At 48.0% G+C, this 16196-nt stretch overlaps 1 protein-coding gene across 13 annotated transcripts in view; it reads left to right on the forward strand.

Moving 5' to 3' along the window:
* The window catches only part of ARHGEF9 (Cdc42 guanine nucleotide exchange factor 9), a 193235-nt gene that overhangs the window by 65421 nt on the left and 111618 nt on the right, over positions 1–16196 (forward strand). For 3 of the 13 annotated variants that reach the window (XM_046940733.1, XM_040699577.2, XM_004940783.5), the window contains exon 1: positions 6613–6654. The exons of 9 other annotated variants lie outside the window; for them this stretch is intronic. In XM_046940733.1, coding sequence (XP_046796689.1) covers positions 6625–6654 — 30 coding nt within the window. In that variant the 5' untranslated portion in view covers positions 6613–6624. Of the gene's footprint in view, positions 1–6612; positions 6665–16196 lie in introns of those variants that run through there. One more of the 13 variants, XM_015278580.4, reaches the window with a different exon arrangement.

Below are 16196 nucleotides of genomic sequence, written 5' to 3' on the forward strand. Positions count from 1 at the left end.
TACATAGAAACAGATGTATCTAAGGACTGAATACAGATAGTCCTACAGATAAAGCTCCAAATTCTCCTTGTTTTGTCCTGGCTGGCTGCTGCTGGATGTCCCATACTTGTAGGGCTGAGGTTTGGCTGCTCCAGGAGCCCTCTCTTCTGCAGTAGTTGCTCTCTCTGTGCACCTCCCTTAGGTAAGGGTCTCTCACCAAGCAATTGATGCTCAGGCCAAGCAAAGCCATGAAACCATTGCCGTGAACTGAGCTGCTCAAAGCCAGCATCCGGGGCCACAGGTCACAGCTTGCGTTAAATAATTGAGCTAACAAGCAGCAAGTGAATACAAAAGGATTCTCTGCATTACGCTGTGCATTTTGATGAACTATGGCCATAACTCTATAAATATGACCTGCTCATTAAGCCTTCACCTGCCTAATGGAGATGTGAGGACTTGAAAGACCAATCTACTTGCCTTCTGCAGTGGCTTTATTTATAGAGAGTCATGCTGCAAAATTAATATTCAAGTGGTACTGCCCTGGACATCAACAAGAGCTCTCTCCCTTGGCTGGGTCTCACTGTGCCATCTCACCACTGCATGTTCTGCCGGTGCAGATATCTCAGTGGGAGGAAAGCATTTCTATTCTGGGGGTCAGTACATACTTGTAGGTGTAGAACCAGGTCAGGATGTGTTGCCTGAAGGCAGCTGGCTCCAGTGGGATCCCCACTGGGTTTGGGTCAGGAAGAGGGGGTGGTGGACAGAAGCTCGGTGTGAATCTAGCTCTTGTGTTGAGACCCAGGAGGGCTGCAAGACCCCCAGGGCTGTGAGGCACGGCTGTGCTGTGGGTGCAGGATGCTCTGTCCCTGGGCCCTGGCGCAAGGGAGGAACACAGAGCAGGGTATGTGGCTTTGCCAGACCCTTCTCACCTTAAAATATATGCTGACGGGAGCTGAGGCAGTGGTTCCCTGTAGATCTTCTCGTGAGTGGTAACATTAAGCTCGTTTGCTTTAAAAAAAAAAAGATAAAATCGTTTTTGGGCTGCAGATCTTTCTCTAAGTACACAAGCTAAGTGAATTTATATACGTGCATTGTGCTACTTGTAAAGCCCTTTCTTTTTCAAATTTAGTTTTATTTCCTTTTTTTAATCTCCATAGGATTTTCCCTGAAGAAGCAGAACTAGGGCAGTGCTAGAAGCAGATGGCCATAAAGAAGACTTGGATGCTGGAGAGACTTTTAACGGGCTTGGGGATCTGCACCGGGGTGCTTTCCTCATCACTCTCTGATTTTAATTTGAGCGCAGGTTATTAATTTTCACCTCCAAAGCAGAGGCCTTAGCAACAGAGTGCGTTCCTTGGAAACAGACTGCCATGCCTTAATTAAAGCAGGTGTGGGAGTTTTAAAAATGCCACTGTTGGAGAAAGCTGAAAGACATTAGCAAATCAAATGGGCTGAGGCATGAGTCGTCTTGTCAGTGACTCGGCAAAAGGCAGAGTAAGCAGGGTGCAGGCCAGGAGCTTAGGGAAGGGGCAGCTTCAGGACCTGCAGCTTTTGGGGCAGTGCCAGGGCTTGTGGGACACCTTGGCCATCCTTGCAAAAATTGAAGCTATCTTTTTATTGCTGAAATGAAACAAATACTGGGAGGAGAGTGTCCAGATAGTGGTCATTTACCTCCATTACCATAGGAGCCACCTATGTGTGATACGCCTCTCTGTCTGGGGCTTCATTAGCATCTATTTGAACCGTGACTGCTAAATATAAATGTATCAAGCATACGTAATATTACACCAAATATGCATAATTAAATTAGAAATAACAATAGATTGTGGTGGTTTATAGAGGGTACATATGTGTAGCTGGTCTGAACTGGAGGAGTGGCTTCATAGCAGAGAAGCACAAGTTTGGGCTCCCCTGTCCCTCTCCAGCACTGCTTTTGGTGAGTGGCCTTGGACAAGCCAGGGGAGCATCTCGTGCACCTCATTTGCAGCTGCAGTGGGCAGATAATAACCTTTTTCTTGGTAAACTGCAAGATCCTGATCAATTACATCATAGCAAATTATTTCTTGCTCTTGGTCATATCCTTTAATTTATGACTAAAAGTGTCTTTGTGTCAGAGTTGGTTCAGGAGGACGCATTTCAGGGCCTGCTGAATATGTCATCTCTTACTAAAGAACAAACAATCTACCTTGTAATGTACCATAAATAATAATACTTAGCGAGAGCCTGAAGCACTGCATTATTGCTGTGCTAATCTGAGAGGCACTGGTCCATTCTGAAAGTATTCCGTAGGGTCCATGTGTTTGAGTTTTTTTTCCTGAAGGAAGATACTTCATAGTTGTGTAGCGTGGCTGATTGGTTTATAAAGCTATGCTGGCTAATTCCTAGTAGAGGTTAAACAAATTCCCCCTCCCTGCTCATTAATTAACCTGTAGGATTTGGTGCCTTTTCTTTGCAGTTCAATAGAGACAATGGCTACAAGAACATATTTGCGCTCTCTAATATGCGATGAAGAACATCTGCCAGCTGCAGCAATGAAATAAGCGCTGAGTGGAAGGGCTCTCCAAAGAGCACTGTTGGGGCTTCATTTGAACGAGGTGATTCAGGACTGGAATCTCCATGGGAGGCGTTTGTGGGATGCGCTCCATCCCTGGCAGTGAACATTGCAGCTGGAGAGGGAAAGGCCAGCAGGAAAATGCTCCTGTGAGGGCAGGAGTGGCAGAAACAGGGAAGAAGCGTCTTAGATGAAGTTAGATGTTTCCACATCCAGAGAGCAGTTTATAGCAATATTCTTCTGATGTGATTAAAGAATCAGCTTTGAACAACCTACCGGAGATTTCAGGTGATGCGTGGTACAGCACAGTGAAGAAACAACATTAGAGGCAGGTGAAATCCTTTAACACTCCCGTCCTCCCTTTGCTGCTCTTGCAGGCTGCAAGGAAATGGTTGGGCAGTTCAGGATCCCCATGGTGGTCTTTTGGATCTGTCTCAAACTAGGGGTCTGTACCTGCAAGCTGCCCTGTGATGATGCAGCACAGCAGTGAATAAGCAGGTGGGAGAGAGGGGGAGTGGAGAGCAGACTGTGGTGTGATGGCATTAATGTTTGTGTGTCAGCTGCATGGCTCCAACCATGCTAGTTGAGGTACGAGGATGGAGATTTCTTTTTGCTTTTTCAGTGCTGTGATGTGATCAGTGAGCATCTTCCTGCTTGTACTTGTTTGCTTTGCTTTTGGATCCATCTCTCCAGCAGCAATTAAGTAAGAGAAATAAATGGAAAAGTGGCATTAATCTAATACAGTACTTATAATACAGTACTTACATCAGCCACGACTGCTACTACAGAGCAGTTTCCAGGTAAAACTTGTCTCTACCTTCACATCCCTACTCACCTGAGACTTACACACTGTGAATATCAGCCCTGTGGCAGTCAGCAGCAGAACCCGTGCTGGCCTAGGCTGTCAGAGGGAGGAGGTACCTGTGTCCTGCCCTTGCCTGTACCCAGATGCTGCAAACACAGGCCCTGTGTCAGCCCAGAGACACGACGCATGGGCTGCTGGTGGTCTCAGGTGCACGCGGGTATTGCTGGCACATCTTCAGCTGGTCTTACCCCTGGAAGAGCTGACATGCAGCTGTGACATCCCTGTCTCTCACAGAGTGGTGGTGAGGGGTGGCTAACTGGGCCTGCTATTGTTGCCTGTGTCTTCTGTGCCTTTCTAGGTATTGTCATTCGTAGAAGAAATCATGTTTTTGTAAGCTAAATCTTAGGGAAGGACCCTATGGTGTACGTTGCCTTTCAGTGCCTAAACTACATGCTGAAGGTTGCCTCTGCTTCCCCTTAGGCAATCTGGATTCTACCAGTGCAGTGTCTGTAGCACTGCCCCATAGTAGCTCACAGCTCCAGACCCCCATTTGAAATGCGGAATCTCCAGTGTATGCTGGTAGGGCTGCCCACAGTGCATTCACGTGTGCTTGGTTGCAACATCCCTCTTCACAGTCCTGGAGGAACCAAGATGTGGTGGCCTTTCCCCAAAGGCAGATACCTTCCTCTGAGAGCTTGCTGCAGCAGAGGAGCTTGCAGGTGGCTCTTCCTGTTGCACCCTCTGCTCTGGCAAAGTTGCTGGGCTTGGTCTCCTGCTGCTGTTTGGCTGCAGAGTGTGTTTTGTAGACCACAAGGCAACAGGTGTGCTTTCTTGGTGGAGAAAATGCAGCTGTGTTCTTGTGAGATGTTTGTGTGGCAGAGAGGATTGCAGCCCTGCTGATCTGGGCAGGGCTGGATTTGGGAGCAGGCTGGTGCTGACTCGGGATTTGGCTGAGCTCTGGTTTTTGTTCCCCTTGTCACCTTTGCAGGGATTGGGACTTAACCTGGCAACCTTTGATTTACTTCTCAAATCTGCTTAGCATAAACAAGGGACAGGAAATGAAACAGCAGAATATTAGCCTTATTGATGAGCCTAATCAACAGCCGACAGTGGGAGAAGAGAAATCGGTGTAATTTCTGCTTGTGCATAACAAGCCTTAACAAAAATTGTCCTCCTCCAGATCCATTTCACCAATTAGAGCAACGTGAGATGTGCCAGACAACACCTCCCTCCATTTGCACTGTCAGGGTTAGGATGGGTGTATCTTTGACTGAAGTATGTGCAGTTACTGGTACGATTCAGTGTGTTTTTAAGTGGTCTTGTGTTTAGGAGGTCTGTCTTGTGTTGTGTGTGTGTATGTACTTGACAGTACTGCATCTCATTTGGTGCTTCCTTGTAGGAGGAACACTTAACCCTATCATTGCTTTTCTTTTGAAAGGAAGCAATGCCCATGCACACAGGGTGTCTGTCCGTTCTTCCATCCCAGCTCTTCCCAACCCCCTACAGCTTTTCTATTAGCTGGTGAAGCTGCAGTGGACCTGACTGACACTGCAGGTAAAAGATGCCCCCTGAGTTGTGTGAAAACAAGGCTGTGCAGCGATGTGGGCATTGCTGTGCTGGGCAACTGGGAACTGGTGGCTCCCCAATGGGAAAGGACCAAGGCTGACAGCACGTTCCACTTAGGAGGGTTTCAGAGATGGGGTTTTTCAGACCAGAGACCTCCTTTGTGTAAATAAGTTATGTGGATTGTCACTTAACATAGGAAGCTTAGGCACAATTCTGGAGTTTGGGCTTATTTGAATGTTTGTCTCCCGACTCTTTCTTTTGTCGGCCGTCTCAGGGAATAATGATGGCTGTCAGTGTCTGTACAAAAGATGATGGGATATGGCTTGATGTAACTGGAACAGGCTGCATGGGGCCGAAGTGGTGCAGAGATGCTGGGCAGCATCCCTTTGCTCTACCTGATGCTTGTATCCTGTCTTATTTAAATAAACAAATGAAGACACCTACGCTCAGGTCTCCCGTACCTCCCGCTGCGTGGCGCAGAACCAGCAGAAAGCGGTAGTCACGAGGAGCTGCCTGGTGTTCCCTGACTCAACCTTCAGCTGCAGGAAAAACATTGACTCCTCTAGAGGTCAGGAACAGGAGATTCAAATGCCCTTCTGCCCTGCATGCCAGAGGATGTGGAAGAAAAGCCTTCAAACAAAGGTTTGCAAATGCAACAGAGGAAACTGCAGCTTCTCACAGGTTTTGCAGTATGTGTTGTGTGTGGATCCAGCGACACCCAGTATGCCCAGTATGTGTGTGTCCTGGCTCTGGGACCCAGCACAGGAAGCCAGCCATCTCCAAACTATCTCCCTGGTTTATATCTGCCCTCTCCTGCCTCTGGGGCAGATGGCAGGGGCTGCTGGAGAGATCTTGGGAATTTTGCTGGGGTGGTTTTTATGGCACTCGGATGCATGTTAGTCACTATGACGGGCGGCCCCTTGTCAGGCGATGGGCACAAGGCTGTGGTGACAGCGTTGAGCTCGTTTCCAACTCCATGCATACCCAACAAAATGGGGAGAACAATGTCAGTGTGCGTGTCCTGGCCGCAGTGTTGGGAGGATTTGGTCCCATGTGCTACTGCCGCCTCTTCTAGCCAGTGCCAAGCTGATCTCACCAATCACAGCTATACTGGGGATGAGTGCTTAATGAGCATCCTGCTAACGGGGCAGGGGGCTCTGACCGGAGAGCCAGGAAAGAGCAAAGAGGACTAAAACTAAAGGCGAGCGGAGCACAGGTGCTGGGAGAGGACAACTGTGGGCAGGTGCAGCACTTCTCCAGGCTGCAAGGTGCTTCGGTGGGAAGGGGACTCACCCTGCACACGGAGAGCGGGCTGAGAGCTGCTGCCCCGTAGGTGCCACCAAAGCCCAGCCTCAGCTCTGCGAGTCGGGAGCCCCGGGGGGACGGCAGGGCTGCGGGAACCCTCCCGAAGTCCCATAGGTGCCCTTCCCTGCTCTCCCCTCCTTCCCCTCCCGCAGAGTTCTCAAAGCACTGAGAGGCAGGAGAAGGACGGCCCCCTCCCCTCAAATCCCTCGGTCTGTGGCTGAAGTAAAGAACGGGAGCCCAGGTAGCGAGGAGGCTGCTCGCAGCGTGCTCCTGACAGGCACGGGATTGCCAGGCTGAGGATGCCTGACTGAGAGCTTCAGGGTGGGGGCGGGGGGCTTCTTTTTTCTCTGTCAGCTCTCGCCAGGCAGTAGGGATTTTTTTTCCCCTCCCTGATAATAAGGACATCATCAGAAGCAAGATGCAGTGGCTAAGGGATGGATCAGGAATGGTGAGTTCAGGTAGCTATGTCTTTCTCTTTTCCTCTTATTGCAGTACTTTGAAGGGGAAATAAGCCTCCGTCCTATCTTCCGACTCCTCCTTTACTCCCTGTCCTTGAAACCATTGATCACTCTGTAGCCATTTTATGGACCCCGCGTTATCAAAGTGCCGAGCAGGAGGAATGGAAGGGAAGGGAGGAGGGGGTGCCCGCGCTGGGGCGTGGTGGGGGGAGAGGCGCTTGACAGGGGCCGGGGGTGGGTTTGGCAGGATGTGAGCGGTGGCTGGGGGGGATATAGGGGGCTCTGCAGGTGCCGCTGTATTGGCTGGGGAGAGAAGGGCAGGGGGCTGCCGGCGGCCGCCGGGATCTATCAGGGCTGCCCTGCTGGGGATGGGGAGCTGCGGCGGGGCGGGCTGTGTGCCGAGTGGGAGCATCCCTGCCTCCGCTTCGTCGGGCTGCACAGCGCTCCTCCGGAGAGCAGCGGCTCTAGGAAAGCAGTTTAAGCAGTGGCAGATTTGATTATTAAAAATACATATATTTGTCGCCGATTTGCAGATGTCCTCGCTGTGCCTCGAGTGCAGCTCTGAAGGGCTGGCTCTGCCAGGAGGGAATGCGGGGAGATTCCTCCGTCTTGGCAAGGGTCTCCGTTTCTCATTGAGAAACTTCCCCGCGCAGAGATGCAGTTGTTATTGAGATCTTCCTCCTCCCCGCCAGCTCCCCCTGCTCACGCAGCCCAGCTTTGCAATGGCAGTTCCCTCTGCTTTCCCCTCTCCGCACCGGGCTGGGTTTGCTGGGTTATCTGATTGTTTCGCCCTTCCCTGGGCGCTCAGTGCCCTGCGTGCTGTGCCATGGCATCAGCCGTGCGGGCGGTTGGCGTCACCCGGCTCAGCCCCTCCTGTGCTTAGCAATGCCAGGGGCACCCGGCACATGTTCTGGCAGCGGGGACGGTGGTGGAGGCAGCCCACAGACCGCTATTTGGGAACTGGTGGCTCCCCAGTGGGAAGGTATTTGCACAAACAGGAGCTTAATGGCTTGTGCTTCCCAAAGACACTAGCTCTGGGAGTGTCAGGTTGGTGTGTGATGACAGCAGCCTGCAGCAGACAGCAAATTTGTTAGGGTCCTATTTAAGGCTCGTCTACCACCTAGCAGTAGTTCGGGGGCTTTGCTGCTCCCTCCAAGCATAGTCAGGCTTTTTGTTCCGTGCTGCCACTCTCTCTCTGCACTTCCCCACATGCATGCTAGCGTAGCACTTTTCCCCTCTTCTCTGGTGTCTAAGCAACACAAATCGCCTTTCACCCGCTCACTGATTTACATTTTCAGAGATTACCATGCTGAAATAAAAGTAATGATGGAAAGAAAGCGGGATGGGGATCTATCATCCCTTTCCATTTCCTCCTTGGATGACTGATGAGCTCCAGGAACGGGGGGGGACATGGTGCAGGGCAAACTGGTTCTAATTGACGCAGCGCAAGGCTTGACACTTCCTTGCCCTCTTATCTTTCCAGCTCCCTTTCTTGCTGTTGGCAACGAGGAAGGCTTTGTTATTTTTTTCTGATTAGACTAATCTTTGCCTTCTCTTAGACAGAAATTATAGTGGTTGCTGAATAGCCTACAATTTATTATTTTGAGGGAAGTAAAATGCTGGTGATTGATTTTGAAGCAGATTCTACCCAAGTATTTCCCAACATTGCTCAATCTAATAACAGAGAAATAAAAGGGACGGTTGTGATGTCTGTGTTTTCAGCATGAGTACCTCAGCAGTATTTGAAGATTCTTTGTGTATCCCTGCATATTTTCATCTGAGAATAAGGTAAAAAGAAATGATTGTGAAACAAAAGCAAGCCTGATAAGATTAATCTGGCAGGCATCACTGCAACGGCTTGTGGTGAGGAGCCTGGTGCATGGGTTGCTGTGGTCTGAGGGCTGTGATGGGCAAAGAGCCCATCCAGGCTGCTGGGAATGCTCCTGCGGCTGTGCTGTTACGTACAAATTCTGCTCTCTTTTTTGCAAGGCAAGGATTGTTGGTCCAGATGTCCTGGCTGGATGCCAATGCAGATAGTTATAGTTCATCAAATTGTGATTTTACTCGATTTTCCCAGTGGTAAGTTCCTCAGATTTGTAATTTTTTTGTTGGATCGTATTGGCGCGCTGTGCTAAACAAAGGAGTTACTCCACAATAGAAGTAGCTGCGCTCACCGAGTCAGCGTGGTTGTTATCATCTCAGTCTAGTGGCTAGAATGGGCCACAGAAATGGAGTGTGGTTTATGGCAGTTACTCCCGGGCGACGGCTGGCTGGTCTGTTCGCACACTAGGCTGCCTGCCATCTGGAGGAGGACCTTGCCCTTCCATCGAGAGCAACACTGGGCCAATTTCCATGAGCACCGAGCCTCCCGTTGTTTTCTGGGCTTTTTTTTTCCCCCTTTATTATTTTATGTGTATCTATGAAAGAGCACCAATAGAAATGTCTTTTGGATAGCACCCCTGGAGTTTGTTCTGCTCAGGCTCATTGGTCTAAAGATAGATTTTAGACTGATTTATCAGAAGTTCCGCTCTGCACTGATTTATTGAAGTGCTGTTTTCTATCATTCTCATTGCTGGATGGGGTTAAAGAATCAGCCCCGCTCCTTTCAGAGTTAGTCATCTCTAAGAAGCATGTCTCTGTACTTTATAAGTGATGGTACCTTTTGTTCTCATGGCAGGTGGCTCTTTATTTCTAAATTAGCCTGAAACGTAACTATTATTCCATAATGTTGCTCTGTTGGAGCTGTTTTCTTCTCCTTTGCGTGTGCTGCTTTCCATTTTTTAAACAATTAATCTTTTGCCAATTATGCTAGAGTCCCATGAGGGTATTTTACATGCTTCATTGGTACTAAGTTGCTCAACTCTGCTAGTATCTGTTTTTAACCCTGAAAGATGAAACTAATTGTCATTGGTAGTGAGGAGAATAAATCTACATATCTGATCAGCGTTGTTGGTACAATGATTCTCTTTCTGGCTGGGCCTTCTTCACAGAGGGTATTGATTCAGTGTGGTAATCAAATGAGTTGGTTTAAGTCATGCCGTAAGTCTTTTCTGGAATGGATTTTTATGTGAAAAGGGCAGAGTTTTTTCCTCAAGCCTTTGTATGTATTTTTAAAAGGAAATGTGAACTTGCTTCTTTCTCCTTATTTCTTCACATAGGGCCTAAGTCTATACCTAAATGTTGTGCATGGGAAAGCCAAGGTGAGTGCAGCCATCAGCTTCAATAGGTAGAGAGTCTTCTATTTTTTTTACAGCTGTATTTTTACAGTGTGTTGTCATTCAAACATTTAAAATCCATCTGTTGTTGACGTTTTACATCACTGTCATAAACAAAATGTAAGCTATTGTAAATCCCCCACAACTTGAAATACGTTGGGAAAGAATTCCGTGCATAAAAGTGCCAAATACTGGAAGCTGTGAAGATGTTTGTGAATGGGGCAGTCCAGCAGCCAGGAAACTTTCATATGCTTCTCCTCACCAATTCTTCTCTGCTTGTCAGTGTGCAGATCAAGGGATATTTTATGTAGAGCAGAGTCTTTCTGCTTAATCCTGGAAAGCTCAGTGTGAACTCAGGAAAAAAGGAGGAGAAAGCAGTCTAAGCCTAGGATAAACAACTGCAGCTATGGAAGGCAGGCAGGGGTAAGACGGAAAAGGGGTCTTACGGTCTGCAGGCATTCAGGAAGAACAGGACTGCAGAGGCACCCTGAGCTCCCACAGAGATGGGAGGGAACGGTGGGCACACGGCCTGCAGCTGCCATGCACTCTGCAGAGATACGCCCAGGGAAACTGCCAGGCAGGTTGGGTGTTGTGCAGAGGCTGGTGCTTTGCAGCCTAAGCAAGGAGGGCCTTTTTCCACAAAATGGTTTTTTTTTTTGCAAGTTTGTTCCTATTCCTCCTGGGATCTGTTGTCACTGAAGGTTGATGTTTGGGTTGAAGGAGCTCCATCCACACACACTGTGGAAGTTTGAATGTACTGCAATGTCATTTAGTTCCCGAAGGCTTAAGTGAGTACGAGCAAATGCATCTCTCTGGGTGATCTTTTCTCACCTACACAGTTTCTGTTTTCCATTTCACTCCCTGTTTGGGGCTTCTTTAATCTTCCAGTTGTAGCCCTCCACTGGCGCTACCATAAGAGCGCATGATGAACATCCTAGTTAGGAAGGAGTGGATGCTTCACTAAATAAAACCATTTGTAGAACACCCTGTGCATGCTGGCCTTTGTGTCAGTCCCAAGGCGAGGAGGAGGCCTGGTCCCATGTGCACACCCTGGCTCTGTGCCCTGCTTGCTACCAACTGGACAGGAGGTGTGACGCCAACTTCTCTGCCTCCTGAGGTACCTCAGGGACTCATTGGGGATGTCTGGAAAACGCTGTGAGGCCATTGCTTGGGAGTGCCGTGGAAATACTGAGCAGTATTTCATAGAGCACCTAACGGGACGCACTGGCTGCAAAGCCACACGCGCCATGCGGGCACTGTGTCCATCTGTCCCTCCTGTGGACTGCAGTGTTTGAGCACAGCAGGCTTTGTAAGCTGCGGTGGGTTTTGAACTGCTGAGAACCTGATTTCCTCATATACAACGGAGAGTTTTCCTTTTTTTCTTTTTTAAAGACTTCTTGAAAAATCTCTGAAATGCTTCAAGCTAACATCTTAATGTATTTATGACATTAGCTGCTTCTGCTCCAGAACGGTTGCTCTGAATCTCTTTGAGCCTGGCTGTTATTTTGAACATGACTAATTCCCTGAGTGACTAAGCTCTTAGATAATAGGAAAAATTCATCAAGTTATCTCAGTCTCCAATAGTTTCTATTGTTATGAAAAGGCATCTTATCAAAAAATAAATAACTCTTCCTATTATGTAATGTGGGAAGGAGTTGTTAGAGAACTGCAGGAGTGCCGTATCCGGGAGCAGTTTCAGGCTGCGAAGTCCCTGATGTCTGTTCCAGTAAGCGGGTGAGAAGTCCAGTTGTTATTCTGCAGTGCCAGTTAGCTCTCACTGCACCCAGAGCATTGTTTTTGTATGCAAATCTGTTCAGATGGGATCTCACCTTCTTTCTCCCAGATCTGCCATGCTACGGGTTTCCTTGGATTTAACCCAAGGTCATGTTGTTCCAACAATTAAACTGCACCTTCTCTACTGTAATTATTTTCAGGTTGTAGACTTAAGCACTCAAAACCCCTGCAACACTACGTTAGAGTAGCACAGGGAACCTCGTCACTTTCCTGTTACACCTCAGTGTTGGCACTGTGAGTCAGGAGTGCAATTTGTGCTTGTTGAAGAAGCCAAGGCAACGCCGGGTTCCTTTCTGTGCCTGTTGTGCTAACCCCATGTCCTCTGCAGGCAGGTTTGTCCGTGTGATCCTGCCCAGCAAGCATCCCTTTGGCTCGCCCCAGTCATGCGTTGTCAGGAGCAGTGGGCAGCGAGGCAGGGCTGGTCGCTCCTGGAGGGCTTTGTGCAGCACCACAGGGCTGCAGCCTGCAGGCTCTCACTGCAAGCGATCCTGCTGAGCTGGGCTGGAAGAGGAACTGAAAGCCCATTGCCGTTCATCTATCTGACTTGGAAAAATTAAAAATAATAATAATTAAAAAAAGCTGTACACTTTTTTTTTTTTTTTTTAATTTGATGCTAATATTACGGCAGATAAAAATGAGCATTTCATATTCTATTCGTACATCTACTGATCCCCAGCTGGAATTCTGACTTCATTTGGCTGCTCTGTGTTGTTTTCTTCATCACAGGAGTGCCAGAATCAGTAGGCTGTTCCCTCTCTTTTCTGTCTGGGAGGCAGAGTGAGGGGGAGAAAATGTTTTATATGCAATACCTTTAAAGCTCTGGGTTAATTTGTGTGAAGAACATGAGACCCATGGGTCAGCCTCTTAATCAGATGTGTTTTTTAGTTTCCTCAATATCTTGACAAGGAGCTATCCGAGGCAGATAAAGCTGACAGTGTTGCAGAATGGAGATGAGGAGGGCTGCAAGGAGCTGGAAGTGTGACTCCTTTCTGTCCCCATCCTTCTTGCATGAAGCAGGGCTGTGGCTTCTGCTCCCAGCTGCCACAGCGTTGAGTTGTGATGCTCAGAAAGCCATGGGACTGGGCTCTGCTTTCCTAATACATACCTCATGGATAACTTGCAGCAGTAAAAAGCTGAACAGTAAGTCCTAAGGAGTGTACTGTGTCAGGACGCTCAAGTTTATGAGCCTTGTATTCCCTATGGTGCGCTGGGGCGGGGTCTGACTTGGCTATGCCCATTAGTAGTGCTGATTATGGTATGACTGGTAGAGAATGGGGAGTCCTCATACAGGAGAGTCCTCGTTAAACCCATTCTTTTGTTAAGGCTAGTCAGTAAAGGCACAAAGCAGAACTGAAAACTTTTCTACCCTATCCTCTGTGTAGTTTCTGATGTGGCTGTTTGGTATGTGCATCATGGATCATGCTGCTTCCATGCTGCCAAGCATCTCCCTCTTGCACTGCTAATTGCTGGATCTCTGCAGACTCGGGCAGGTGAGAATAATCCATCAGAGTTGCTTTGTAGCTGCACGGGACATGTGGTGTGTTGGGTTTCAAAGGATCTTCCTGTGTTGCGTCAAAGCTGAAATGCACCCTTTGATTTTCATGGGCAAGAGATTTCTTTTCTCTACTTCTGTGTCTCTCAGGGACCCACACTGAGGATGTGGAAGGAGGGAGCTTGTCCTGTGTTTTTCTGTAGTTTGGTCCTGTTAGTCTCATTTCCGAGTTCAACTGCAAGCCCATAAGCCTGAGAGGTAAACTGTAGCAGTAAATGTGTATGCATTTTTCTGGGTCAGTTTCTCAGAGAAAAGAGAGCTTACGTAAGGTTAAAGCGAATGTCTGAATGTGACAGGTCATCTTCTAAACTGAGCTTTCTCAGTCCCTGAAGCCTATTTCTGTGACCAGGGTAACTGATATTACCTTGCCTGATTTCTGTTGGATTTAAAGGTTTTTTCTTTTTTTTGCTTTTCCTAAAATGGTGAGTCTGAAGATGCTTGTAAAGTACAGGCTGGGATATGGAGCAGATGTATATAGAAGTGAAAGCACTTGCCATATGATTGCCAGAGGCATGAGATTTCAGTCTTTCTTAATGCTTTAACTTCAAATAATCTTAAAAATAGTTCTCTCTTTCTCACTGGAATCCAGACAAGTCCAATGGGATCAGCTTCCCTGACAGGCTCTCTCCCGATGCCATCTGAGCTTTGATTTGCATGGCATTACAAAAGCTCTGAAACCTGATGATATCAGCACATCAGCCCCTGTGGTGGCACAGCCACTGCTGGGGCAGAGCCTTGCAGTTGTACACGTGTACCTCTGGGCCCCTTTCAAGACCACAGTGACAAACATGGCTTTGGCACTCTCTCTCCTTCCCAGCGTGATGCAAGTGCTTTAATTCTTCAACAGAGAAAAGAGCACAACCTGCTAAGATGCTGGATCAATGTGCAGAAGGAGCCATCATCCACTGATGTCTCCAGATGTGGTCCAAAGCTAACCTTGGTTGGTACCTGACATGTCACTTTTGCCCTTTGCTCACAGAATTGAGTCTTGTTCATCTGGAACACAGTTAGCTTTCAAGGGAACACTTACCCAGGGCTGGTGCACAAGTACCTCACACCCACCGTGGCCTACCTTGGATTGCTGTCTGTCTCTTAGTATTAATTGAAATGGCTGGAAATGAATTGACCTCTACACTGTGGATGTGATTGTGTTGTATAGCATTTCTTGTTTTCTGTGATGGAGCTAGATGGTGAAGAATGGGACAGAGTTCATCTACTGCAGCTTGCCTGAGCTCAGTATGTTTGTGTATGTAATACATCTACCAAGGGTCAAGCATTGTAGGTCGGCATGGTGCTTCCCATCCTTTGGTGAAATTCTTGGGTTTTGTTTTCATGGAATACTTAGAGCAGTGACCCAGAGATGCTCAGGTCTATCCCTGCAGCCTCTGAGCTTTGTGTAATGCTCTTGGCCAGTTGGTCAAGCAGGTTATGCAGCACAGCCAACTCAGCCTCCAGAACTGCACTACGTTCTCTAAACACTGCAAAAGTGGGCTTAGAAACTTAACTTACTCTCTTTTCCAGCACTCTTAGCCGTGCTGTGAGAGCTGCTTGTTTCATGGGTTGTGCTCTGCCATGTTCCCTATCTGTCTTCTCTCCCCTTTCTCTGCTTTGCAGGCTCTCATCTCAGCCTTCTCCTCTTCAGAAATTCTTCTGAAGTCTATTTTATGCCCTGCAGCTTTTGGGATCATCAACTCATCCTTGCCCACCTCTCCTCCTTTCTCCTTTGTCTTTCTGTAATTGTATTTTATATTGGTTCAGTATATGAATCATTTGCTTGTCTAGCTATGCTATGAATTTGCTAAAGCATGTTATGCAGTTAGCAGGGAAGATGCTGGAGGAGGCTGAGCTTGTCACTGTCACCTGCTGCTTTGCTTTGTTGTTTCTCTCTGGTTGAGGACACAGGCTGCTGAGGGAGGGAGGACTGGATCAGAGGACAAGGTGAAGTGGAAACTTTTAAGGGAGATGTGTAAAGCAAGGAAAAGGAAGAACGGCAAAAGAAAGAAGTAGAGAGAAAGCTACTGGAAGACAGTCCCAAGTTCATGTGGACAGTGGGGAGCCCTGGCATTCACAAGTTGGAGTGGAAAGGCAAGGGACCCTGAGTGGGTAGAAAAAGGTAAATTTGACTCCCAAAACCTGTGCCCTGACTTTACAGTCATTCATCCATTTTGTGTGCAACTCACTTTGGGTAAGGAACGTTAAGTTCTCGGGGATTTCCAGTGAGGTCAGTCCATAAAAATATAAAATGATGGGGTCTCTTGAGGGATGTTTCCCTTTGGTGTAGCCCTCTCCTCCCCTCTGACTGAAGGATGGAGCAGAGCGCTCTGCCTCAGCCATGCCTGTTGCTTGCAGTGAAGAGAGGAAAAAGAGGCAGCTTCCAGTTTAAGAAATGCCTCCGTTTTTTGGAAATTTAGCAAATCATGATACCAGTAGCCTTTAATCCTGGAAACTCTAAACTTAATTCCTGACTAGATTTTGGAAAAAAAAAAAAAAAAAAAAAAAAGACTGTGGTGGTCCTCTTATAATCTCTAATAGAGCTGAGGGCTCTGGCCCCACCTCAGTGCTGGATGCAGTAGGCAGCAGCTGGTAAGTGCCAGCAGATGAGGCTGAAGAGCAGAGGAGTAGCTGCACCTCCCCTGCCCACTCATCCCTTGGTGCCACTGCTGCTTGTTCCTCTTCACGGGCAGTATTAGTAACGCAAACGCTGGGTTTAAACTTCTTTCGTTGTGCCATGTAGGTCTGAGATGGGGTTTGTGCACAAAAAGGAACATGAAGGGACACCTGAAGCTGCTCTGAGATCGCTGGCAGCTGTTTTCCAGACAGTTACGTGCCCACTCTGGGATCTGCCTGACACTTTCCTGGGTTCTCCGAAAGGATCATCTCCTTTGGGCTGACTGCTGAGTGTGTTCTCCTTGCCTGGCAGAACTGGGGTTCTCAGCCCCACTGCCTCCCTACAGCTGCATCGGTGTAATTC

The sequence above is a fragment of the Gallus gallus genome, chromosome 4 (assembly GCF_016699485.2).
Source record: "Gallus gallus isolate bGalGal1 chromosome 4, bGalGal1.mat.broiler.GRCg7b, whole genome shotgun sequence".
NCBI lineage: Eukaryota > Metazoa > Chordata > Aves > Galliformes > Phasianidae > Gallus > Gallus gallus.